Genomic DNA, 24,842 nt, shown 5'->3' with positions numbered 1-24,842 from the left:
ATCATCATCAACATCACCATCATCATCATCAACATCACCATCATCATCCTCACCATCATCACCATCGTCATCATCAACATCATCATCACCATCATCATCATCAATATCTTAACAAAACAGTCATTATAGCCTACATTTAGCTTGAAACTGTTGTGAGAGAAATCCGAGTGTCTCGCCTACTTTTACATATAGGATCATTAACATAAAATATTGACAACTGCATTCATACATTTACATTAAAACTATCACTATTATTATATTGACATTTCTCACATTCACACTCACCAGAGTTGATTTAATGCTCGTACTCTTGTCCCCTAAAAAATATGCACTTGAAGTGCCTTCTTCAGCATCACTGTGCCTGATCCCTGTAAGGCTTAGCTTCTCACAATTCACTCTACTGACGTGGAGGAAGCTCTTCTAAACTGTTGACCACAATGGCCACCCTATCATATGAGATATCTGCTGATTTAAAGACAAGATGCGCCACGTCCTCCAATTGTTCAAACCACAAACGTGCTGTTAGTTTCAGGTGATGAGCGAGATGGTGTGAAGCGCTCAGAAACACACTACAACACTTAATGAACTTTGTTGTATGTATACGGTTCAGTTTCTGAAGAAGTTTTCCACCTGTGAATTCAGTTCACCTTGACCTTGTACCCGGAGCTCATCCACTCAGCTTTAGTGTTTTCAACAAACAGTGTACACTTACTCTCTCTCTCTCTCTCTCTCTCTCTCTCTCTCTCTCTGTGCTCTCTCTCTCTCTCTCTCTCTCTCTCTCTGAAAATGTCTTTGTCCATCACAGCTTGCTTACCAGACCAGCGCAGACGCCCTCCAAGTGTGACTTCCTCCATAAAGTTAGAAACAAACAGCAGCAGGTATGTAAACTTCATGAAAGCTTGTTCTGCTATTATCTTTAACCATTCATGACGTGTTTCCCATTTAATAACAATATCCATAGAGTTATTACAACAGTTTATGGTTTATTTCAGCAATATTATTCCGATAGTTTTTATTGGTAACACGTTACATTACAGTGTCCTCATTACATCAGTAGTGTTATTGTCTACATGATGTCTTAATAAAGGGAAACTTCATATTCATCGTCTCCAGCACCACCCCAACACCAACATATGTGGAAATTGTGCGTTTCTATGTTCTGTAGTAAAATAATATAGAGAAAGATGTGTTTCCAATGACATCATCATTGTGCATCGTGTGATTTTGACCAGTTGTGAGGAGGCATTGCCTACTAATTACCTATTCATTCTTTACTAATTATGTCATTGGAAGTAGTTGTCTTCCTCTATATTCACTAAAGTAGTTTTTATTTTATTTTTCTCCCTTTAATGAAATGTATTGTTCCCAGGTAAATGAAGTACACATTTCAGTCAGATGAGTGCATGGTCATCACTATACCTCTGGGCAGTCTCAGAGATGCTCAGGAGGGCCAGCTGATGCCTGAGAAGTTCCACTGTGTCTTCAAAGATGTCTACAAGGTCTTCCTCAAGGGTCAGCCTAAAGCTCTGGGGGTACGAATGGCAAACATGTTCCTATACAGCCGAGTAAACATTTATTTCAGGCAGGCTGATCTGTGGATTATTAAAATACATTCATGACGAGCAGAAGTTATGTTGAACAGTTGGTATATGTTCATGTAAAGGCCAGTTTCCGGGATATTTTCTCCTCTGTTAGTCTGATTACATCTTATTCTCGTTTTTAGACGGCTCAGCTCATTGCTGGAGTCCTTGTCTTGATTCTGGGGCTGCTGCTTGTCCAGCACAGCGCAATAGTTCTGATCTACACCATGCCCAGTGTCCTGGTAAGAACCACTGCAATCAGCCCACTAAGTAGTTTGTGTCATCATCAGTTATTAGATTAGACACATGTTGATACAGCCGATGTTGGACCAAAGCTCTGTGTCGTCTCTATGTGTTATTCTCTCCTGTCGTCAGTGTGCATTGTGTGTGAAGTGTGTACTCTACAATGAGGATAATACATGTACTGTTGATTGAATTTGTAATCAGTCTCCCAAATAATGAAGGAACAAAAAACCATATTTGTTTTATAAAGTTTGTTGCTGCCGGAATGCTGACCTATGCTGCAGGTCATTCTCCAGATATGTGTGTGGTAAGTTCAAGCTTTATAAACATACCTAAATTCCGTCATGGATCAAATATGAAATTATTGTAGATTATTTAAATTATTATGAAAATATTACACATGAAATATATCAAAACATACCAATTGAATAGTGAGGTGATTGTGTTTTTCTCCACTATCAACAGGCCAAACTGTCATTTACCTTGAACATCGTCAGCTGTTTCTGGACAGTAGCTGCTGTTGTTCTCTGCACTGTCGACGTCTCTCATGGTTTCTACGGGGACCATCAACAGGTTCCAGAGTTAATGACTTAATTGTTTGGTTATTACAATGAGTTAATTCATTAGTATTGATTTGTTAATGAGGTGGAAGAGTACAAGCATTGAAATTAGATAATGCAATACGGATACTGAATTGTTTGTTTGCTTTGTAATTCTGTGTAAATGTTCTACACAAACAAAATACTAAACCACAATAGCTTATCAACATAAAATGAAACCAGAAAAAAACATGTGTATTAAGTGATTAAGTTATTAGTGTATTACGTTATTAGTGTATTAAGTTAAGTTAAGTTATTAGTGTATTAAGTGATTAAGTTATTAGTGTATTAAGTTATTAGTGTATTAAGTTAAGTTAAGTTATTAGTGTATTAAGTTATTAGTGTATTAAGTGGTTAAGTTATTAGTGTATTAAGTTATTAGTGTATTAAGTTATTAGTGTATTAAGTTAAGTTATTAGTGTATTAAGTTATTAGTGTATTAAGTTAAGTTATTAGTGTATTAAGTTAAGTTAAGATATTAGTGTATTAAGTTAAGTTATTAGTGTATTAAGTTAAGTTATTAGTGTATTAAGGTATTAAGTTATTGTATTAAGTTATTAAGTTATTAGTGTATTAAGTTATTAGTGTATTAAGTTATTAAGTTATTAGTGTATTAAGTTATTAGTGTATTAAGTTATTAAGTTATTAGTGTATTAAGTTATTAGTGTATTAAGTTATTTGTGTATTAAGTTATTAAGTTATTCGTGTATTAAGTTATTAGTGTATTAAGTTATTAGTGTATTAAGTTATTAAGTTATTAGTGTATTAAGTTATTAAGTTATTAGTGTATTAAGTTATTAGTGTATTAAGTTATTAGTGTATTAAGTTATTAAGTTATTAGTGTATTAAGTTATTAAGTTATTAGTGTATTAAGTTATTAGTGTATTAAGTTATTAGTGTATTAAGTTATTAGTGTATTAAGTTATTTGTGTATTAAGTTATTAGTGTATTAAGTTATTAGTGTATTAAGTTATTAGTGTATTAAGTTATTTGTGTATTAAGTTATTTGTGTATTAAGTTATTAGTGTATTAAGTTATTAGTGTATTAAGTTATTAGTGTATTAAGTGATTAAGTTATTAGTGTATTAAGTTATTAGTGTATTAAGTTATTAGTGTATTAAGTTATTAGTGTATTAAGTTATTAGTGTATTAAGTTATTAGTGTATTAAGTTATTTGTGTATTAAGTTATTTGTGTATTAAGTTACTATTCTCTTTACTTTGTCAGGTATTTTCTGGAATCAAATGGATGATTGTAGTTCTCCTGGTCATTGAACTGGTTGTTGCCATGGTGGTGATCTACTGGGAGAGTAAAGCAGTGTGCAGACAGCACTTCAACATTCTGGTGAGACTCTGTTTATTATACTGACTGGGCTGAACATTCTGCTGAGACTCTACTGTTTATTATACTGACTGGGCTGAACATTCTGCTGAGACTCTACTGTTTATTATACTGACTGGGCTGAACATTCTGCTGAGACTCTACTGTTTATTATACTGACTGGGCTGAACATTCTGGTGAGACTCTACTGTTTATTATACTGACTGGGCTGAACATTCTGCTGAGACTCTACTGTTTATTATACTGACTGGGCTGAACATTCTGCTGAGACTCTACTGTTTATTATACTGACTGGGCTGAACATTCTGGTGAGACTCTACTGTTTATTATACTGACTGGGCTGAACATTCTGCTGAGACTCTACTGTTTATTATACTGACTGGGCTGAACATTCTGGTGAGACTCTACTGTTTATTATACTGACTGGGCTGAACATTCTGCTGAGACTCTACTGTTTATTATACTGACTGGGCTGAACATTCTGGTGAGACTCTACTGTTTATTATACTGACTGGGCTGAACATTCTGCTGAGACTCTACTGTTTATTATACTGACTGGGCTGAACATTCTGCTGAGACTCTACTGTTTATTATACTGACTGGGCTGAACATTCTGGTGAGACTCTACTGTTTATTATACTGACTGGGCTGAACATTCTGCTGAGACTCTACTGTTTATTATACTGACTGGGCTGAACATTCTGGTGAGACTCTACTGTTTATTATACTGACTGGGCTGAACATTCTGGTGAGACTCTACTGTTTATTATACTGACTGGGCTGAACATTCTGCTGAGACTCTACTGTTTATTATACTGACTGGGCTGAACATTCTGGTGAGACTACTGTTTATTATACTGACTGGGCTGAACATTCTGCTGAGACTCTACTGTTTATTATACTGACTGGGCTGAACATTCTGCTGAGACTTTACTGTTTATTATACTGACTGGGCTGAACATTCTGCTGAGACTCTACTGTTTATTATACTGACTGGGCTGAACATTCTGGTGAGACTCTACTGTTTATTATACTGACTGGGCTGAACATTCTGCTGAGACTCTACTGTTTATTATACTGACTGGGCTGAACATTCTGCTGAGACTCTACTGTTTATTATACTGACTGGGCTGAACATTCTGCTGAGACTCTACTGTTTATTATACTGACTGGGCTGAACATTCTGCTGAGACTCTACTGTTTATTATACTGACTGGGCTGAACATTCTGGTGAGACTCTACTGTTTATTATACTGACTGGGCTGAACATTCTGGTGAGACTGTATACATTTATTATACTGGAGTGTAAATATAATGATTTATATACTTCTTATATAGCGACAAGTGTATTTACTGAGTGCACACACTAAATAACCAAACAACACATTCCTTGCAGAGCTCACTCAAAAAAGAGACATGGGTCTCAATGATGACTTCCTGTATGGTTAAATAAATGAAATAAGATGCTTGCAATTTCTCTCTCCAGCCCATGGTCACCCTGAAGCAGGACGTATGAACTAACAACAAACAATGAAGTGAAATCATTACTAAACTTGTATGACATTTGTTTTACTTGTGCCAATTTATAGTGGATACAGATAGTCTTCACTTTGTGTTTGTTATTATGATGTAGTATTGATTACCTATAATGTAGTAGTGATTATCTATGATGTAGTAGTCGTTACCTATGATGTAGTAGTGATTACCGACGGTGTGGTAGTGATTAACTGTAATATAGTATTGATGACTTATTATGTATTAGTGATTACCTATGATGTAATAGTGATTACCTGTGATGTAATAGTGATTAATAGTGTAATGGGGGCGGCAGGTAGCCTAGTGGTTAGAGCGTTGGGCCAGTAACCGAAAGCTTGCTGGATCGAATCCCCGAGCTGACAAGGCAAAAATCTGTCATTCTGCCGCTGAACAAGGCAGTTAACCCCCTGTTAACCGGTAGGCTGTCATTGGAAATAAGAATTTGTTCTTAACTGACTTGCCTAGTTAAATCAAGGTTAATAAAAATACAAAATTACAGGTTAAATAATAGTAAAAATGACATTTTAAAATGTAGGCTATATTTTCATTTGACTTGTATCTGACTAAAATGAATATAAACATGTATTGTTTAATGTCTTCTTTTTGTAACAATAGACCTGTAATTCCCTGCCTTCCTGATCACGTTGTCATAATAATACAGCTATATTTTATGCACCAAAGCCAACAGAATATTTTCCAACCAACTCTTAGATAATATACCAAAAAATAGGACTTATTAAACTACAAATGATCACCAATGAATAGCATTTTTAATTGAATATTCTGTATATATTTTATATGTTATATGTCATTTTATTTTGGTGAGACTGAGAAGTACATGAGTTCTCAGAGAGGAACTATTTCTTTCGACATAATTGAGGTTTGTTTTAACAGAGGTCTAGGGTCTAGGCTTGATGTGCTGATGCTGTGTCACCTACACCACACTATCCGGAGTGGCCCCTGAGAAGCACAACACTCAGGCCTCTGGGGAGTTAGCAGGGTGCATGTGAGGTTCCAAAAAAGAGAAGTTTCAAAACAGCTCAACAGCTTGTGGACACCAAGGAACTTTAACTGGTGCCCCCGCACATTGACTCTGTACTGGCACCCCCTGTATATAGCCTCGCTACTGTTACTTTACTGCTGCTCTTTAATTATTTGTTACTTTTATTTTTTACTTACCTATTTTTTACTTAACACTTATTTTTCTTAAAACTGCATTTTTGGTTAAGGGCTTGTAAGTAAGCATTTCACTGTAAGGTCTACACCTGTTGTATTTGGCGCATGTGACAAATACGATTTGTAATCGTTAAGGACTGGGGAGTTTTTCAGGATACAAAATACATGGAATGGGGGTAAGCACAGGCAAAATCCCAGAGCTAATCAGTAAAGTCAGAGCTAGTAGGGGAAAGTCAAGTACCAGTGTTAGTTCACGAAAGGCATTTTGAGGGTGCAGGGGGGTGCCGTGGGATTATTTAAGATACTCTTTGAAGAGATAGGGTTTCAGATGTTTTCAGAAGATGGGCAGGGACTCTGCTGTCCTAACTTCAAGGGGAAGCTGGTTCTACTATTGTGGTGCCAGGATAGAGAAGTTCTTTGACTGGGCTGAGACTATTTTGTTTCTGATAGGCTTTATCAAGCCCTAAAAGTCACCACTTGAGGGTGTCAGAGGCACAGAAATAGATAACATTAGGCTATGTGAAAAAATACCAGACTGTGGGGCAATACAGTCATTGTGATGTTTAGTTGGTAAACAAGAGACCATTAGTCAAGTAGACAGTAGACAGTAGTGATGGGGGAAATAATCCACAGTTACATATCAGGATATTCTTTTTGACAATATATCGTATAATTTTCACATTTTTGCAATATTATTTTTGCTCTAGTTTGCTGTACCTGCTCCAAAACTCCAGTATTTTTCCTTCATAGCTTGTTCTCCATCTTCTTTTTAAATAGGGAGCCAATTGGTTTTCAGCACTTTTATTTCCATGACTGATCAAAACTTGTTTTCTCGTGGCTCTTTTTAATTTTAATTAGACCTTTATTTAACTATGTAAGCCAGTTAAGAACAAATTCTTATTTATTGGGATGGGACAGGGCTCAAAAAAAAATAATCTATATATATATATATATATATATATTTTTTTTTATATATATGACAAAACACACATCAAGACAAGAGAGACAACACAACACTACTGTTCATAAAGAGAGACCTAAGACAACAACATAGCAAGGCAGCAACACAGCATGGTAGCAACACAACATGACAACAACATGGTAGCAACCGAACATGGTAGCAGCACAAAACATGGTACAAACATATTCTATCACAGACAACAGCATATGGTGAGCAATATGTTTGGTATAAAAATAAACAGAGTCACACATTCTATGTATAAACTCCCAGTAATGTATTGGGTAAAACACCAACGTTTCTGCCTCACTGTGCCTTCTTCAGGGTGACCAAAACGTTGGTGTTTAACCCAATACATTACTGGGAGTTTATATAGAGTGTGACTATCTTTCTTTGTTTTTATAGCTTACAGTTAATTTGCAGTTAGTCAGCACCTCTACACTAAATCATTTCTCTGGGTGTTCGCACCAAAGTTATCGTGATAATATCTTATCGTGACATCCCTGGCGATTCCCAGTCTTAGTGGACAGTAGAATAACGTTGTTTAATTCCATTATGTTCTATTCTATTATTATAATGTCCATGTTGATGGTTTTTCATACATTATGTGAAGCCCTAACAGAGAATGATAATGATATACATTTTACTAATGGCTTTTCATAATGCAGTGATTTCATGACGATCTCTCCCGCTTTTCAGATAACTAATGTAGGTTAGGAATAATGTAGATTAGGAATAATGTAGTTTAGGAATAATGTAGGTCAGGCCACTCGTGACATCAATGCTTGTGGTTGGAAAATATTCATATAACTTTTTGCCCTCCTGTGACATGAACGTAAATAACCTCACGCGGTGTGGAACTGACCTCGGTTGAACCATAGAAATATAATCCATTCTATTTATGTGGGTTTGTCTTGGTGGTTTACAAACGTTAAGAAAATAGCGCGTGATTGATCTCATAAACTGAACCCTTCGGCTTTCCATAGTGCTACTCCCCTAGACTTACAAACCAATCAAAAAATCGAGAGTTTCTTTTCCCCTAAAACGTTTCAGTAAATTTAACCCGTGATGTTCGCACTCGCAAGAAGGCAGCAGTTCATGCGTGACTCTGTTTTTCTTTAGGTTGTGCTGTTGCGCACATATTTAACGGACGTGCGTCTGGTCGTGTTGGTCTTTACTAGAGGACAACATGAATCATTCATTTCGCTGAACGTCAATCTAAAGGAGCCCGCAGGAGGTGAGGCGGATTCCTCTGGTCGCCCTCCCGCAGTTATGGCGTCCGGATATGGGTACGAATCGCGGACCATAGGCAAAGATGATGTGAACTACAGGATGCATTTCCGTATGATCAACGAGCAGCAAGTGGAGGATATTACACTGGACTTTTTCTACAAGCCGCACACAATAACACTGTTAACATGCACAGTGCTCAGCTTGATGTATTTCGCATTTACAAGGTAAGTAGAGTGGTTAGCCAGCTAACTACTGGTAGTTAACAGTAGCTAGCTACATGCTAACGATATTGACTGGGCCAACTGCCAGAGCAGCTAAGTGTTTGTTAATGCAGTCAAAAAGTAATTCAGTTCGCTAGTATTTCCGACAATTGACATGTGTAACTTAGGTCTTTCGATGAAGTAGTTAGCTAGTTTAAGTTCTCTGGTGCGGGACTGGCCATCTGGCTCCTCTCTCGTCTCGAATGAAGGAGAATGTTTCATTTGTTTGGTTACGATGTAGCAAGTGGGCTGATTATTTGCCACATTGTGGCAAAGTGCCACGTTTGTATGTTTTCTATACTGTGGGGAAGGATCTCCCATCCTGGTTCCGGGTGGTCCATTTTTATCTGCAAGATGCATCTAGCCGTTTCTTACATCATGGGTGCGTTCAGTTCGATTGAACATTTGCTACGTTGCGGAACCGTTTGCATTGACCGTTCTTGAACAGTCTTTGAGGTACTTTGCGCCGTTTGTTGGGTGTGGCAGGCTGTGGTTGAAGCAATAAGTTACGTATTTTAAAGGAGAGCTGTGCATTTTGAACTCACAACCCAACCTCTCCCGTTTTTCAACTGGTCGTTCGTACAGCACCGTTTCCGCTACGTTTTTGCGTGCTGAACGCAGCCCATGATGCACAGCTTGTCTGTGTCCAAATAGCATCCTATTCCATATAGCGCCCTGGTCAAAAGTATTTCACTATGTGGAATGGGGTGCCATTTGGGACAAATCCCTTATCTGCTGCTCTCATCAAGAGTGGTTTATCCTCAATAACCAAATGGAATGGGGGTGTCTGGAGTAGGTCACTCAGCAGTGATGAGTGAATTCTAATATCATTTCAGCCCTCTCACTGATCTTTAATAAGTGGGATTGAAGGAGAGCACAGTACAGCAGGATATGTGGGGACAGAGGTGGGGATATAATCTGGGTTTCAAACCCACCTGTCCCATCAGTGCATCAGTTTTCTAACTGTTTTTATCTCACTGACTCTGAAATGTGTTAATGCTGGTGTTGGTGTGTGTTAATAATCCTTTTTGTTATGTTAGGGATGAGACAAACGAAGACGCTAACTTGTGGGTGGGCCTCATCCTGGTCATCTCCTTCTTCCTGGTCATCAGTGTTCTGGCCTTCCCTAACGGTAAGGACAAGCTTGTCCAAGCTGCTTCTGACATCAAATGGCACCCTATTCCCTATATAGTGCACTACTTTATACCTGGGCTCTGGTCATATGTAGTGTACTATATAGGGAATAGGGTGCTAGTGTAACCAGTGTGAAATGGCTAGCTAGTGCACGCTAGTAGTGTTTGAAACGGTGATGTCACTCGCTCTGAGATCTTGAAGTAGTTGTTTCCCTTACTCTGCAAGGGCCGTGGCTTTTGTGGTGTGATGGGTAACGATGCTTCGAGGGTGACTGTTGTCTGTGTTCAGAGGGTCCCTGGTTCAATCACAGGTTGGGGTGAGGAGAGGGATGGAAGTAACTCTGTTACACCAGGTCCTGGTAATAAAGTTGTGTTGGTACACTAATATGTTGAGATAAAAACATTGTGCTGGTGCAATAATATGTTGAGATTAAAACGTTGTATGTGTCAGACATCTCCACATGTCATTGTACCAGCCCTGTAACTCTTCTGTGTGTATGAAGTTGTTGATTCCATGTTGTTTGACACATCTCTCTCTAGGACCATTTACCAGACCACATCCGGCGATATGGCGAATAGTTTTCGGTGAGTGACATTAAGTGACAAATATAACAATCCCTTTTTTTGTATAGGCCTAGCTACCATTCCAGTTCACTTTGAATGAGCTTAACCATGAATTATCCACCCAATTCATGAGAGTTGGTACTCTCTCTAGGTTTCTTTATAGGTTCCTTCCTTCTAGGGAGTGTTTCCTGGCCACTGTGCTTCTGCTTCGGTTGCTCTTTGGGGTTTAGGCCTACTTTCTGACAGCTGTTGACGTAAAAAGGGCTTTCTAAATTGCTAAAACCAGTTTTGCCCTGATTGAATGAGATTCCGCTTAATCTGTTATTACTCTGTTAACGCCAGGTGTGAGTGTGCTGTACTTCCTGTTCCTGGTGATCTGATATCTCTCTGTTAACGCCAGGTGTGAGTGTGCTGTACTTCCTTTTCCTGGTGATCTGATATCTCTCTGTTAACGCCAGGTGTGAGTGTGCTGTACTTCCTGTTCCTGGTGATCTAATATCTCTCTGTTATTGTCAGGTGTGAGTGTGCTGTACTTCCTGTTCCTGGTGATCTGATATGTCTCTGTTATTGTCAGGTCTGAGTGTGCTGTACTTCCTGTTCCTGGTGTTCATCATCTTCCTAAACTGGGAGCAGGTGAAGAACGTCATGTACTGGCTGGACCCCAACCTGCGCTACGCCACCCGGGAGGCTGACATCATGGTGAGTAAGCAGCAGCCTTGCTCTCCTATCAGTCTCTGTGGCTGCATCCCAACTCACCCTGTTCCCTATAGAGTGCACTACTTTTCACTAGAGCCGTGGTCAAAAGTAGTGCGTTATAATAGGGGAATAGAGTGCCATTTGGGACGCACCCTTTCTTTACTATCAGTTTTTGATCTCTTAGCAATCAGTCTCTTTGTTAGCACATTGACCTCGGCCACTTCCTGATTCTCCACCTGAGGTGCACACTTTCTGTCATGCCTTTTAACAATTGGGAAACTCCTTCCAGCCAATACTTACACCAATCCAATGCTTTTAATCCATGATGGGAAGTGTGCAAGTCCACACATTGGGGAAAAGGGTGGAGAAACAGGATACAGCCCTCTTCTAGCACCAACACTCACTTCCTCATGCTCTTGTTCTGATTGGATGTTGTTGATGTCGGCTCTGGCCGCTGTGCTCTGCTTGTAGGAGTATGCAGTGAACTGTCACGTGATCACCTGGGAGCGAATCCTGAGCCACTTTGACATATTTGCCTTCAGTCACTTCTGGGGCTGGGGCATGAAGGCCCTGCTCATCCGCAGCTACGGCCTCTGTTGGACCATCAGCATCACCTGGGAGCTCACTGAGGTACACACACACACACACGCCCCAAAGCACGAACACACACACACACAAAATGTCAGAACATTTGGTTAGGAGAGTGTCAGAGAAGGAGTTTAGGAGAGCTAGAAATGATTCCTCTTCCTCTCCCTCTTTTCCCCCTCCTCATCCTCTCCTCTCCTCCTCAGCTGTTCTTCATGCACCTGCTGCCTAACTTTGCTGAGTGCTGGTGGGACCAGCTGATCCTGGACATCCTGTTGTGTAATGGAGGAGGCATCTGGATGGGTATGACTGTCTGTCGCTTCCTGGAGATGAGGACCTACCACTGGGCCTCCATCAAGTAGGTACCCATAACCCTACCACTGGGCCTCCATCAAGTAGGTACCCGTAACCCTACCACTGGGCCTCCATCAAGTAGGTTCCCGTAACCCTACCACTGGGCCTCCATCAAGTAGGTTCCCGTAACCCTACCACTGGGCCTCCATCAAGTAGGTACCCGTAACCCTACCACTGGGCCTCCATCAAGTAGTTTCCCGTAACCCTACCACTGGGCCTCCATCAAGTAGGTTCCCGTAACCCTACCACTGGGCCTCCATCAAGTAGGTTCCCGTAACCCTACCACTGGGCCTCCATCAAGTAGGTTCCCGTAACCCTACCACTGGGCCTCCATCAAGTAGGTACCCGTAACCCTACCACTGGGCCTCCAAGTAGTTTCCCGTAACCCTACCACTGGGCCTCCAAGTAGGTTCCCGTAACCCTACCACTGGGCCTCCATCAAGTAGGTTCCCGTAACCCTACCACTGGGCCTCCATCAAGTAGGTTCCCGTAACCCTACCACTGGGCCTCCATCAAGTAGGTACCCGTAACCCTACCACTGGGCCTCCATCAAGTAGGTTCCCGTAACCCTACCACTGGGCCTCCATCAAGTAGGTTCCCGTAACCCTACCACTGGGCCTCCATCAAGTAGGTTCCCGTAACCCTACCACTGGGCCTCCATCAAGTAGATTCCCGTAACCCTACCACTGGGCCTCCATCAAGTAGGTTCACGTAACCCTACCACTGGGCCTCCATCAGGTAGGTACCCATAACTGTGACACTGGGCCTCCATCGGGTAGGTCCTCCTGACCCTGTCACTGGGCCTCCATCGGGTAGGTCCTCCTGACCCTGTCACTGGGCCTCCATCGGGTACACAAAAGTATATGGACACCTGCTCATCAAACATCTCATTCCAAAATCATGGGCATAAAAATTGAGTTAGCCCCCCACCTTTCTGCTATAACAGACTCAACAATTCTGGGAAGGCTTTCCACTAGATGTTGGAACATTACTGTGGGCACTTGCTTCCATTCAGCCATGAGCATTAGTAGGGTCGGGGGCTGTTGCTGAAACAGGAAAGGGCCTTTCCCAAATGTTTGCCACAAAGTTAGGAGCACAGAGTCATATAGAATGTTATTGTATGCTGTAGCGTTAAGATTTCCCTTCCCGAACCATGAAAAACAGACCCAGACCATTATTCTGTCAAACCCAGATTCTTCCGTCTGACTGCCAGATGGTGAAGCGTGATTCATCACTCTAGAGAACACATTTCCACTTTTCCAGAGTCCAATGGTGGAGAGCTTTACACCACTCTAGCCGAAGCTTGGCATTGCGCATGGTGATCTTAGGCTTGTGTGCGGCTGCTCGGCCATGGAAACCCATTTCATGAAGCTTGCGACGAACAGTTCTTGTGCTGACGTTGCTTCCAGAGGCAGTTTGGAAGTCCTTGTGAGTGTTGCAACCGAGGACAGACAATTTTTACTCGCTTCAGCACTCAGCGGTCCTGTTCTGTGTTCTGTGAGCTTGTGTGGCGTACCACTTCGCAGCTGAGCTGTTGTTGCTCCTAGACGTTTCCACTTCACAATAACGTTACTTACAGTTGACCGGAGCAGCTCTAGCAGGTCAGAAATTTGACAAACTGACTTGTTGGAAAGGTGGCATCCTATGACGGTGCCACGTTGATAGTCACTGAGCTCTTCAGTACGTGCCATTCTACTGTCAATGTTTGTCTATGGAGATTGCATGGCGGTGTGCTCGATTTTTATATACAGGTCAGCAACCGGGTGTAGCTGAAATTGCCGAATCCACTAATTTGAAGGGGTGTCCACATACTTTTGGCTATTTAGTGTAGGTCCTCCTAGCCCTACCACTGGACCTCCATCATCATGTAGGTCCTCCTAGCCCTACCACTGGGCCTCCATCATCATGTAGGTCCCCTCCCTCTCTCACTTTACTGGCTGTGTCACAATTGGCACCCTTTTCCCTGTATTAGAGCAGTTCTTTTGACCAGGGCCCATGGGGCTCTGCAATAGCGTCCTGTCCTGGGGGTGTACTTGTTCGTCAAGCTGCCTCACACTAACTAAACAGGAGATCTGCTTCTGCCCTATGGGCCGTTCTGGCTCAGACAAGGCTACTTGCTGTATCTAGGGAATAGAGTGACATTTGTTCACGTCTCAGAAACAAAACCGTATGGAAATTGACTTCCTACATTTTTACATTGACCTTTTAGTCATTTGTCAGACTCTCTGATCCAGAGCCACTTACAGTTTAGCGTTCGTTTAGCATTATCAGGCCCGTTGCCTGGTAATGAGGTGGACTTGAATGATTTATGTAATGGCATTGTTTTCACCCTAGTTAGCTGTGTGTTACTTATCTTTTTGTATGTCTATTCACAAGCCTTGTTAACTCTTCTGCCGTGTGTGTGTGTGTCTCTCTCTACCTGTCCAGGGACATCCACACCACGACAGGGAAGATCAAACGTGCTGCGCTCCAGTTCACCCCGGCTAGCTGGACCTACGTCCGCTGGTTTGACCCCAAGTCTTCCCTGCAGCGCGTCACCGGGGTCTACCTCTTCATGATCATCTGGCAGGTATGTTCCTGGGTTCAAACGTACAACTGTCATCTGGCAGGTATGTTTCTGGGTTCAAACGTACAACTGTCATCTGGCAGGTATGTTCCTGGGTTCAAACGTACAACTGTCATCTGGCAGGTATGTTTCTGGGTTCAAACGTACAACTGTCATCTGGCAGGTATGTTTCTGGGTTCAAACGTACAACTGTCATTCTATTTCTAATGCACCCACGTCCAATAACACCCTATAGTGCACTACTTTAGGGCCCTGGTCAAAGTCTATCTGACCTGACAGCACCAGGTATATGGGGAGTTCTGGTCTGACAGGGGTTAGCGGTTAGCACTAGGTATACGGGGAGTTCTGGTCTGACAGGGGTTAGCACTAGGTATACGGGGAGTTCTGGTCTGACGGGGGTTAGCGGTTAGCACTAGGTATACGGGGAGTTCTGGTCTGACGGGGGTTAGCGGTTAGCACTAGGTATATGGGGAGTTCTGCTCTGACGGGGGTTAGCGGTTAGCACTAGGTATATGGGGAGTTCTGGTCTGACGGGGGTTAGCGGTTAGCACTAGGTATATGGGGAGTTCTGGTCTGACGGGGGTTAGCGGTTAGCACTAGGTATATGGGGAGTTCTGGTCTGACGGGGGTTAGCGGTTAGCACTAGGTATATGGGGAGTTCTGGTCTGACGGGGGTTAGCGGTTAGCACTAGGTATAGGTATTTTCCATTGCAGAAATGGTTTTGCTACGGTGTTCCCTAATGAATATGACCCTGGGTTGATGATGTAAAGCAGTGGAACTTATTCAAGTTCACCATCTATCCATCCATCCCACGGTGTGGTGGGGCGCTGTCCCCTGTCCAGAAACTGTCACATGTCTTCCGGCTAGTTTTTCACTCTTTAAGTAATGAGTTTTCAATAAGAACATGCCAGGCAGAATCCCCAAATACCGTAGCAGTCAAAAGTTTGGACACACCTACTCATTCCAGGGTTTCTTTTTTAAAACTATTTTCTACATTGTAGAATGCAAAGCTGTCAAGGCAAATGGTGGCTACTTTGAAGAATCTCAAATATAAAATATTTACTGCATGATTCTGTATGTTATTTCATAATTTTGATGTCTTCACTATTATTCTACAATGTAGAAAATAGTCAAAATAAAGAAAAACCCTGGAATGAGTAGGTGTGTCCAGACTTTTGACTGCTGCGGTATATGGGGATTCTGCCTGGCATGTTCTTATTGAAAACTCATTACTTAAAGAGTGAAAAACTAGCCGGAAGACATGTGACAGTTTCTGGACAGGGGACAGCGCCCCACCACACCGTGGGATGGATGGATAGATGGTGAACTTGAATAAGTTCCACTGCTTTACATCATCAACCCAGGGTGGTATTCATTAGGGAACACCGTAGCAAAACCATTTTTGCAATGGAAAATGAAAACGAGCATTTCTTGTTGGAAAAGTTCTAGTAGTCCCTCCCTATTTTAGTCCGTTGTCTTTTATTTCTTGCCTAATGAATACAATCCAGGTCCCAGCCAGAGAGCCCCCCATATCTGCCAATACTCCTTCACCCCCCCCTTTTATCCTCAATACTGGCTGCCATGGCGATGAAAAGCTGAGCAGCTTCTCTGCTTTTTGTGTGGTGGAGAAATGGACTAGTCTCTCTCCCCTCCCTCCCCCTCTGTCTCCCGTTCCCAACACTCTGGGGGCTTGAAATAGTAATTACCCAGTCTTTGAGAGTAGATTGACGAGGGGTGGGGGGAGAGAGAGGGGGGAGATTATGGAGAGGTGGGTGAGTAGAAAGGAGGGGAGAGCAAAGGTAGAGAGAGAGAGTCCTCAGGAGTAGCTACAGTTGAGCTGCTCTCTCTCCAGAGGGCCTGTAGACAGTCTTATTTGGCCCTGAGCCTATCTCTACACTGAGAGAGAGACACACCCAGGCTCAGGGCCAAATGACAGTGTGTTGAGACAGTCTGGTTCCAGTCTCTTCATTATGCTGTACTGTGGATGATGAGAAGCGCAGGGTCAAACTGTGGGTGGGTGTGTCCAAATGTTGACATGGTTCAGGTTCACTGTTATAGTTTGTAATCCATAGCTAGGCTATGTATTCTACTTCCTCATTTGGGAGGTAGAGAGAGGGAGGAGTTGGGGCGGCAGGTAGCCTAGTGGTTTAGAGCGTTGGGCCAGTAACCAGCAGGTAGCCTAGTGGTTTAGAGCGTTGGGCCAGTAGCCAGCAGGTAGCCTAGTGGTTTAGAGCGTTGGGCCAGTAACCAGCAGGTAGCCTAGTGGTTTAGAGCGTTGGGCCAGTAGCCAGCAGGTAGCCTAGTGGTTTAGAGCGTTGGGCCAGTAACCAGCAGGTAGCCTAGTGGTTTAGAGCGTTGGGCCAGTAACCAGCAGGTAGCCTAGTGGTTTAGAGCGTTGGGCCAGTAACCAGCAGGTAGCCTAGTGGTTTAGAGCGTTGGGCCAGTAACCAGCAGGTAGCCTAGTGGTTTAGAGCGTTGGGCCAGTACCCAGCAGGTAGCCTAGTGGTTTAGAGCGTTGGGCCAGTAACCAGCAGGTAGCCTAGTGGTTTTAGAGCGTTGGGCCAGTAACCAGCAGGTAGCCTAGTGGTTTAGAGCGTTGGGCCAGTAACCAGCAGGTAGCCTAGTGGTTTAGAGCGTTGGGCCAGTAACCAGCAGGTAGCCTAGTGGTTTAGAGCGTTGGGCCAGTAACCAGCAGGTAGCCTAGTGGTTTAGAGCGTTGGGCCAGTAACCAGCAGGTAGCCTAGTGGTTTAGAGCGTTGGGCCAGTAACCAGCAGGTAGCCTAGTGGTTTAGAGCGTTGGGCCAGTAACCAGCAGGTAGCCTAGTGGTTGTAGAGCGTTGGGCCAGTAACCAGCAGGTAGCCTAGTGGTTTAGAGCGTTGGGCCAGTAACCAGCAGGTAGCCTAGTGGTTTAGAGCGTTGGGCCAGTAACCAGCAGGTAGCCTAGTGGTTTAGAGCGTTGGGCCAGTAACCAGCAGGTAGCCTAGTGGTTTAGAGCGTTGGGCCAGTAACCAGCAGGTAGCCTAGTGGTTTAGAGCGTTGGGCCAGTAACCAGCAGGTAGCCTAGTGGTTTAGAGCGTTGGGCCAGTAACCAGCAGGTAGCCTAGTGGTTTAGAGCGTTGGGCCAGTAACCAGCAGGTAGCCTAGTGGTTTAGAGCGTTGGGCCAGTAACCAGCAGGTAGCCTAGTGGTTTAGAGCGTTGGGCCAGTAACCAGCAGGTAGCCTAGTGGTTTAGAGCGTTGGGCCAGTAACGAGCAGGGAGCCTAGTGGTTTAGAGCGTTGGGCCAGTAGCCAGCAGGTAGCCTAGTGGTTTAGAGCGTTGGGCCAGTAACCAGCAGGTAGCCTAGTGGTTTAGAGCGTTGGGCCAGTAACCAGCAGGTAGCCTAGTGGTTTAGAGCGTTGGGCCAGTAACCAGCAGGTAGCCTAGTGGTTTAGAGCGTTGGGCCAGTAACCAGCAGGTAGCCTAGTGGTTTAGAGCGTTGGGCCAGTAACCAGCAGGTAGCCTAGTGGTTTAGAGCGTTGGGGCCAGTAACCAGCAGGTAGCCTAGTGGTTTAGAGCGTTGGGCCAGTAACCAGCAGGTAGCCTAGTGGTTTAGAGCGTTGGGCCAGTAACCAGCAGGTAGCCTAGTGGTTTAGAGCGTTGGGCCAGTAACCAGCAGGTAGCCTAGTGGTTTAGAGCGTTGGGCCAGTAACCAGCAGGTAGCCTAGTGGTTTAGAGCGTTGGGCCAGTAACCAGCAGGTAGCCTAGTGGTTTAGAGCGTTGGGCCAGTAACCAGCAGGTAGCCTAGTGGTTTAGAGCGTTGGGCCAGTAACCAGCAGGTAGCCTAGTGGTTTAGAGCGTTGGGCCAGTAACCAGCAGGTAGCCTAGTGGTTTAGAGCGTTGGGCCAGTAACCAGCAGGTAGCCTAGTGGTTTAGAGCGTTGGGCCAGTAACCAGCAGGTAGCCTAGTGGTTTAGAGCGTTGGGCCAGTAACCAGCAGGTAGCCTAGTGGTTTAGAGCGTTGGGCCAGTAACCAGCAGGTAGCCTAGTGGTTTAGAGCGTTGGGCCAGTAACCAGCAGGTAGCCTAGTGGTTTAGAGCGTTGGGCCAGTAACCAGCAGGTAGCCTAGTGGTTTAGAGCGTTGGGCCAGTAACCAGCAGGTAGCCTAGTGGTTTAGAGCGTTGGGCCAGTAACCAGCAGGTAGCCTAGTGGTTTAGAGCGTTGGGCCAGTAACCAGCAGGTAGCCTAGTGGTTTAGAGCGTTGGGCCAGTAACCAAAAGGTTGCTATATTGAATCCCTGAGCTGACAAGGTAAAAATCTGTTGTTCTGCCCCTGAACAACCCAGTTAACCCACTGTTCCTAGGCCGTCATTGTAAATAAGAATTTGTTCTTAACTGACTTCCCTAGTTAAATAAAAAATAATTTGTGGCTGTATTCAGTGTGATTGAAATGCAGCAGGGCTCGACGCTGACCTTTTTTACAAGTAGCACGGGTGCCTAGGTTGTAGAGCCCTGTGGGGTGGGGGATGGGGGAGCTCTGTAGAGCCCTGTGGGGGGGGGGGGGCTCTGTAGAGCCCTGTGGGGGGGGGAGCTCTGTAGAGCCCCGTGGGGGGGGGGGTGGCTATGTGATGGTGTCTATGATAACTCTCTCTGTTTCTCCATAGCTGACAGAGTTGAACACATTCTTCCTGAAGCACATATTTGTGTTCCCGGCGTGCCACGCCCTCAGCTGGTGTCGGATCCTCTTTATCGGCATCATCACAGCTCCCACCGTGAGGTAGGACCTCACCCCTCGCCTGGGCTGATCCCCCCCCCCTCTCCTCTGTTCTCTTCTCTTCTCCTCTCCTCTGTTCTCTTCTCTTCTCCTCTCCTCTGTTCTCTTCTCCTCTCCTCTGGTCTCTCCTCTGTTTCCCCCCCCTCTCCTCTGTTTCCCCCCCCTCTCCTCTGTTTCCCCCCCTCTCCTCTGTTCTCTTCTCCTCTCCTCTGTTCTCCTCTCCTCTCCTCTGTTCTCTTCTCCTCTCCTCTGTTCTCTCCTCTGTTTCCCCCCCCTCTCCTCTGTTTCCCCCCCTCTCCTCTGTTTCCCCCCCTCTCCTCTGTTTCCCCCCCCTCTCCTATGTTTCCCCCCCCTCTCCTATGTTTCCCCCCCTCTCCTATGTTTCCCCCCCTCTCCTATGTTTCCCCCCCCTCTCCTCTGTTTCCCCCCCCTCTCCTCTGTTTCCCCCCCCCTCTCCTCTGTTTCCCCCCCCTCTCCTCTGTTTCCCCCCCCTCTCCTCTGTTTCCCCCCCCCTCTCCTCTGTTTCCCCCCCCCTCTCCTCTGTTTCCCCCCCCTCTCCTCTGTTTCCCCCCCCCTCTCCTCTGTTTCCCCCCCCTCTCCTCTGTTTCCCCCCCTCTCCTCTGTTCCCCCCCTTTCCTCTGTTTCCCCCCCCATTCTCCTCTGTTTCCCCCCCCCTTCTCCTCTGTTTCCCCCCCATTCTTCTCTGTTTCCCCCCCCTCTCCTCTGTTTCCCCCCTCTCCTCTGTTTCCCCCCCCCTCTCCTCTGTTTCCCCCCCCCCCTCTCCTCTGTTTCCCCCCCCCCTCTCCTCTGTTTCCCCCCCCCCTCTCCTCTGTTTCCCCCCCCCTCTCCTCTGTTTCCCCCCCTCTCCTCTGTTTCCCCCCCCATTCTCCTCTGTTTCCCCCCCCTCTCCTCTGTTTCCCCCCCCCCCTCTCCTCTGTTTCCCTCCTCTGTTTCCCCCCCCCATTCTCCTCTGTTCCCCCCCCCTCTCCTCTGTTTCCCCCCCCCCTCTCCTCTGTTTCCCCCCCCCTCTCCTCTGTTTCCCCCCCCATTCTCCTCTGTTTCCCCCCCTCTCCTCTGTTTCCCCCCCCCATTCTCCTCTGTTTCCCCCCCCCATTCTCCTCTGCCCCCCCTCTCCTCTGTTTCCCCCCCCCCATTCTCCTCTGTTTCCCCCCCCATTCTCCTCTGCCCCCCCTTGTGCACCAGTCTTTAGAAAACTCGTCAGTCCAACCGTCAGTGTTTGTCCAACATCAGAGTTCTTCTTCCATGTCAACATGTCTAGAGGTAAAGGCTATGAGAGGGCAGCTCTCTGTCTGTGGTAAACTGGTTCACATGTCTGCCTTTCCGTCCTGTATTTGTCCTGAGCTGTTGTGGTGTTTTCTCCCTGTGTTTTTCAGGCAGTACTATGCCTACCTCACAGACACACAGTGTAAGCGTGTTGGGACACAGTGCTGGGTGTTTGGGTGAGTTATTTCATTAGCTACTACCATGACAACAGTAGATGTCTGAGGAGATAAAGCTGTTTACTCTGCTGTCTGCCACCATTAAACTACAATACACATCTACGTCTGGTCCATGATTTACCTTTAGTCAACAACTGAACAGAGCTCTTTGACGGTGTGGTTTCTACCGTTGGGCTGCGTATTGGTATGTAAACTAGCAGTGTGAGGGTGAAGACATAGTGATGGAGGCTAGGTTAATGTTAACACACCTTTAACAGCCTGGAGGACTGAGAAACTCTAGCTGGTTAGGGCTGTACACACACACACACACACAGACACAGAGACACACACACACACACACACACACACACAGAGAGACAGTCTGGCAGTGTGAGGGTGAAGACATGGTGATGGAGGCTAGATTAATGTTAACACACCTTTAACAGCCTGGAGGACTGAAACTCTAGCTGGTTAGGGCTGTACACACACACAGACACACACACACACACACACACACAGACACACACACAGACAGTCTGACAGCGTAGCACTACAAAACAATGGGCTCCATTATCCCCCAGCTAAACCCTGAGTATTAAAGACTGGCCGTATTAAAGTCATTACTAAGACACATGGTGTAGGAGTGTGTAGGGTAGAATACTCTAGAATACTGGAATCACTAAGTCAGTAGAATGGTGTATTCTGACTGTTATTTATGTTTACATCTCTAAATCAAATCAAACTTTATTAGTCACGTGCTGAATACAACAGGTGTAGACCTTACTGTGAAATGCTTCCTTACAAGCCCTGAACCAACAATGCAGGTTTAAAAAAAATGGAGTTAAGAAAATATTTACTAAATAAACTAAAGTAAAAAAGAAAGTTTTAAATAACACAATACAATAACAAGGCTTTATACAGGGGGTACCGGTACCGAGTCAATGTGCAGGGGTACAGGTTAGTGGAGGTCATTTGTACATGTAGGTAGGGGTAAAGTGACTATGTATAGATAATAAACAGTAAGGGGGTACAGGTTAGTGGAGGTCATTTGTACATGTAGGTAGGGGTAAAGTGACTATGTATAGATAATAAACAGTAAGGGGGTACAGGTTAGTGGAGGTCATTTGTACATGTAGGTAGGGGTAAAGTGACTATGTATAGATAATAAACAGTAAGGGGGTACAGGTTAGTGGAGGTCATTTGTACATGTAGGTAGGGGTATAGTGACTATGTATAGATAATAAACAGTAAGGGGTTAGTGGAGGTCATTTGTACATGTAGGTAGGGGTAAAGTGACTATGTATAGATAATAAACAGTACGGGGTTAGTGGAGGTCATTTGTACATGTAGGTAGGGGTATAGTGACTATGTATAGATAATAAACAGTAAGGGGGTACAGGTTAGTGGAGGTCATTTGTACATGTAGGTAGGGGTATAGTGGCTATGTATAGATAATAAACAGTAAGGGGGTACAGGTTAGTGGAGGTCATTTGTACATGTAGGTAGGGGTGAAGTGACTATGTATAGATAATAAACAGTAAGGGGGTACAGGTTAGTGAGGTCATTTTGTACATGTAGGTAGGGGTAAAGTGACTATGTATAGATAATAAACAGTAAGGGGGGTACAGGTTAGTGGAGGTCATTTGTACATGTAGGTAGGGGTAAAGGTACTATGTATAGATAATAAACAGTAAGGGGGTACAGGTTAGTGGAGGTCATTTGTAGCATGTAGGTAGGGGTAAAGGTACTATGTATAGATATAAACAGTAAGGGGGTACAGGTTAGTGGAGGGTCATTTGTACATGTAGTAGGGGTATAGTGACTATGTATAGATAATAAACAGTAAGGGGGTACAGGTTAGTGGAGGTCATTTGTACATGTAGGTGGGGTATAGTGACTATGTATAAGATAATAAACAGTAGGGGGTACAGGTTAGTGGAGGTGATCTGTACATGTAGGTAGGGGTGAAGTGACTATGTATAGATAATAAACAGTAAGGGGTTAGTGGAGGTGATCTGTACATGTAGGTAGGGGTGAAGTGACTATGTATAGATAATAAACGTAAGGGGTTAGTGGAGGTCATTTGTACATGTAGGTAGGGGTAAAGTGACTATGTATAGATAATAAACAGTAAGGGGTTAGTGGAGGTCATTGTACATGTAGGTAGGGGTATAGTGACTATGTATAGATAATAAACAGTAAGGGGGTACAGGTTAGTGGAGGTCATTTGTACATGTAGGTAGGGGTATAGTGACTATGTATAGATAATAAACAGTAAGGGGGTACAGGTTAGTGGAGGTCATTTGTACATGTAGGTAGGGGTATAGTGACTATGTATAGATAATAAACAGTACGGGGTTAGTGGAGGTCATTGTACATGTAGGTAGGGGTATAGTGACTATGTATAGATAATAACAGTAAGGGTTAGTGGAGGTCATTTGTACATGTAGGTAGGGGTAAAGTGACTATGTATAAGATAAACAGTAAGGGGTACAGGTTAGTGGAGGTCATTTGTACATGTAGTAGGGGATATGTGACTATGTATAGATAATAAACAGTAAGGGGGTACAGGTTAGTGGAGGTCATTTGTACATGTAGGTAGGGGTAAAGTGACTATGTATAGATAATAAACAGTAAGGGGGTACAGGTTAGTGGAGGTCATTTGTACATGTAGGTAGGGGTATAGTGACTATGTATAGATAAAACAGTAAGGGGGTAGAGGTTAGTGGAGGTCATTTGTACATGTAGGTAGGGGTATAGTGACTATGTATAGATAATAAACAGTAAGGGGGTACAGGTTAGTGGAGGTCATTGTACATGTAGGGTAGGGGTATAGGGACTATGTATAGATATAAACAGTAAAGGGGGTACAGGTTAGTGGAGGTCATTTGTACATGTATGTAGGGGTATAGTGACCTATGTAGATAATAACAGTAAAGGGGTTAGTGAGGTGCATTTGTACATGTAGGTAGGGGTAAAGTGGACTATGTATAGATAATAAACAGTAAGGGGGTACAGGTTAGTGGAGGTCCATTTGTAACATGTAGGTAGGGGTATAGTGACTATGTATAGATAATAAACAGTAAGGGGTTAGTGGAGGTCATTTGTACATGTAGGTAAGGGGTAATAGTGACTATGTATAGATAATAAACTTAAGGGGGTTAGTGTAGGGTCATTTGTACATGTAGGTAGGGGTAAAGTGACTATGTATAGATAATAACATTAAGGGGTTAGGGAGGTCATTTGTACATGTAGGTAGGGGGAATAGTGACTATGTTATAGATATAAACAGTAAGGGTTAGTGGAGGTCATTTGTACATGTAGGTAGGGGTAAAGTGACTATGTATAGATAATAAACAGTAAGGGGTACAGGTTAGTGGAGGTCATTTGTACATGTAGGTAGGGGTAAAGTGACTATGTATAGATAATAAACAGTAAGGGTTAGTGGAGTCATTTGTACATGTAGGTAGGGGTATAGTGACTATGTATAGATAATAAACAGTAAGGGGTACAGGTTTAGTGGAGGTCATTTGTACATGTAGGTAGGGGTAAAGTGACTATGTATAGATAATAAACAGTAAGGGGGTACAGGTTAGTGAGAGGTCTTTGTACATGTAGGTAGGGGTATAGTGACTATGTATAGATAATAAACAGTAAGGTTAGTGGAGGTCATTTGTACATGTAGGTAGGGGTAAAGTGACTATGATAGATAATAAACAGTAAGGGGGTACAGGTTAGTGGAGGTCATTTGTACATGTAGGTAGGGTAAAGTGACTATGTATAGATAATAAACAGTAAGGGGGTACAGGTTAGTGGAGGTCATTTGTAC

At 43.9% G+C, this 24,842-nt stretch overlaps 2 protein-coding genes across 2 annotated transcripts; both read left to right on the top strand.

Annotated features, from left to right (window-relative positions):
* Positions 1 to 819: 819 nt before the first annotated feature.
* Positions 820 to 5,513, top strand: LOC115187628 (membrane-spanning 4-domains subfamily A member 4D). Its single transcript, XM_029746597.1, has 7 exons — positions 820 to 878; positions 1,370 to 1,532; positions 1,724 to 1,822; positions 2,074 to 2,130; positions 2,289 to 2,396; positions 3,649 to 3,765; positions 5,249 to 5,513. The coding sequence occupies exons 2-7, from the start codon at positions 1,374 to 1,376 to the stop codon at positions 5,276 to 5,278; spliced, it is 570 nt and encodes a 189-aa protein (XP_029602457.1). The 5' UTR covers positions 820 to 878; positions 1,370 to 1,373; the 3' UTR covers positions 5,279 to 5,513.
* A 2,955-nt stretch (positions 5,514 to 8,468) lies between these two features.
* Positions 8,469 to 21,034, top strand: LOC115187627 (phosphatidylserine synthase 1; the record flags this gene model as incomplete). The annotated part of the gene is given in 9 exon segments (XM_029746596.1): positions 8,469 to 8,889; positions 9,966 to 10,057; positions 10,599 to 10,643; positions 11,197 to 11,321; positions 11,790 to 11,948; positions 12,110 to 12,261; positions 14,685 to 14,826; positions 19,465 to 19,577; positions 20,969 to 21,034. Coding segments are annotated over 9 exon segments (1,079 nt in total), but the record flags the coding sequence as incomplete, so codon positions are not given.
* Positions 21,035 to 24,842: the final 3,808 nt, after the last annotated feature.

The sequence above is a fragment of the Salmo trutta genome, unplaced genomic scaffold, assembly GCF_901001165.1.
Source record: "Salmo trutta unplaced genomic scaffold, fSalTru1.1, whole genome shotgun sequence".
NCBI lineage: Eukaryota > Metazoa > Chordata > Actinopteri > Salmoniformes > Salmonidae > Salmo > Salmo trutta.
Note: the sequence above shows the minus strand (reverse complement) of the source record. Positions and strands in the feature narration are given on the sequence as shown.

What these genes read in the sequence shown, in the direction of transcription:
- LOC115187628 (XM_029746597.1), top strand. Translation starts at nt 1,374, where the DNA reads ATGAAGTACACATTTCAGTCAGATGAGTGCATGGTCATCACTATACCT. An exon ending in ACACCATGCCCAGTGTCCTG is followed by an intron (nt 1,823 to 2,073) that starts GTAAGAACCACT and finishes TGTTTTATAAAG; the next exon opens with TTTGTTGCTGCCGGAATGCT. An exon ending in GACAGCACTTCAACATTCTG is followed by an intron (nt 3,766 to 5,248) that starts GTGAGACTCTGT and finishes TTCTCTCTCCAG; the next exon opens with CCCATGGTCACCCTGAAGCA.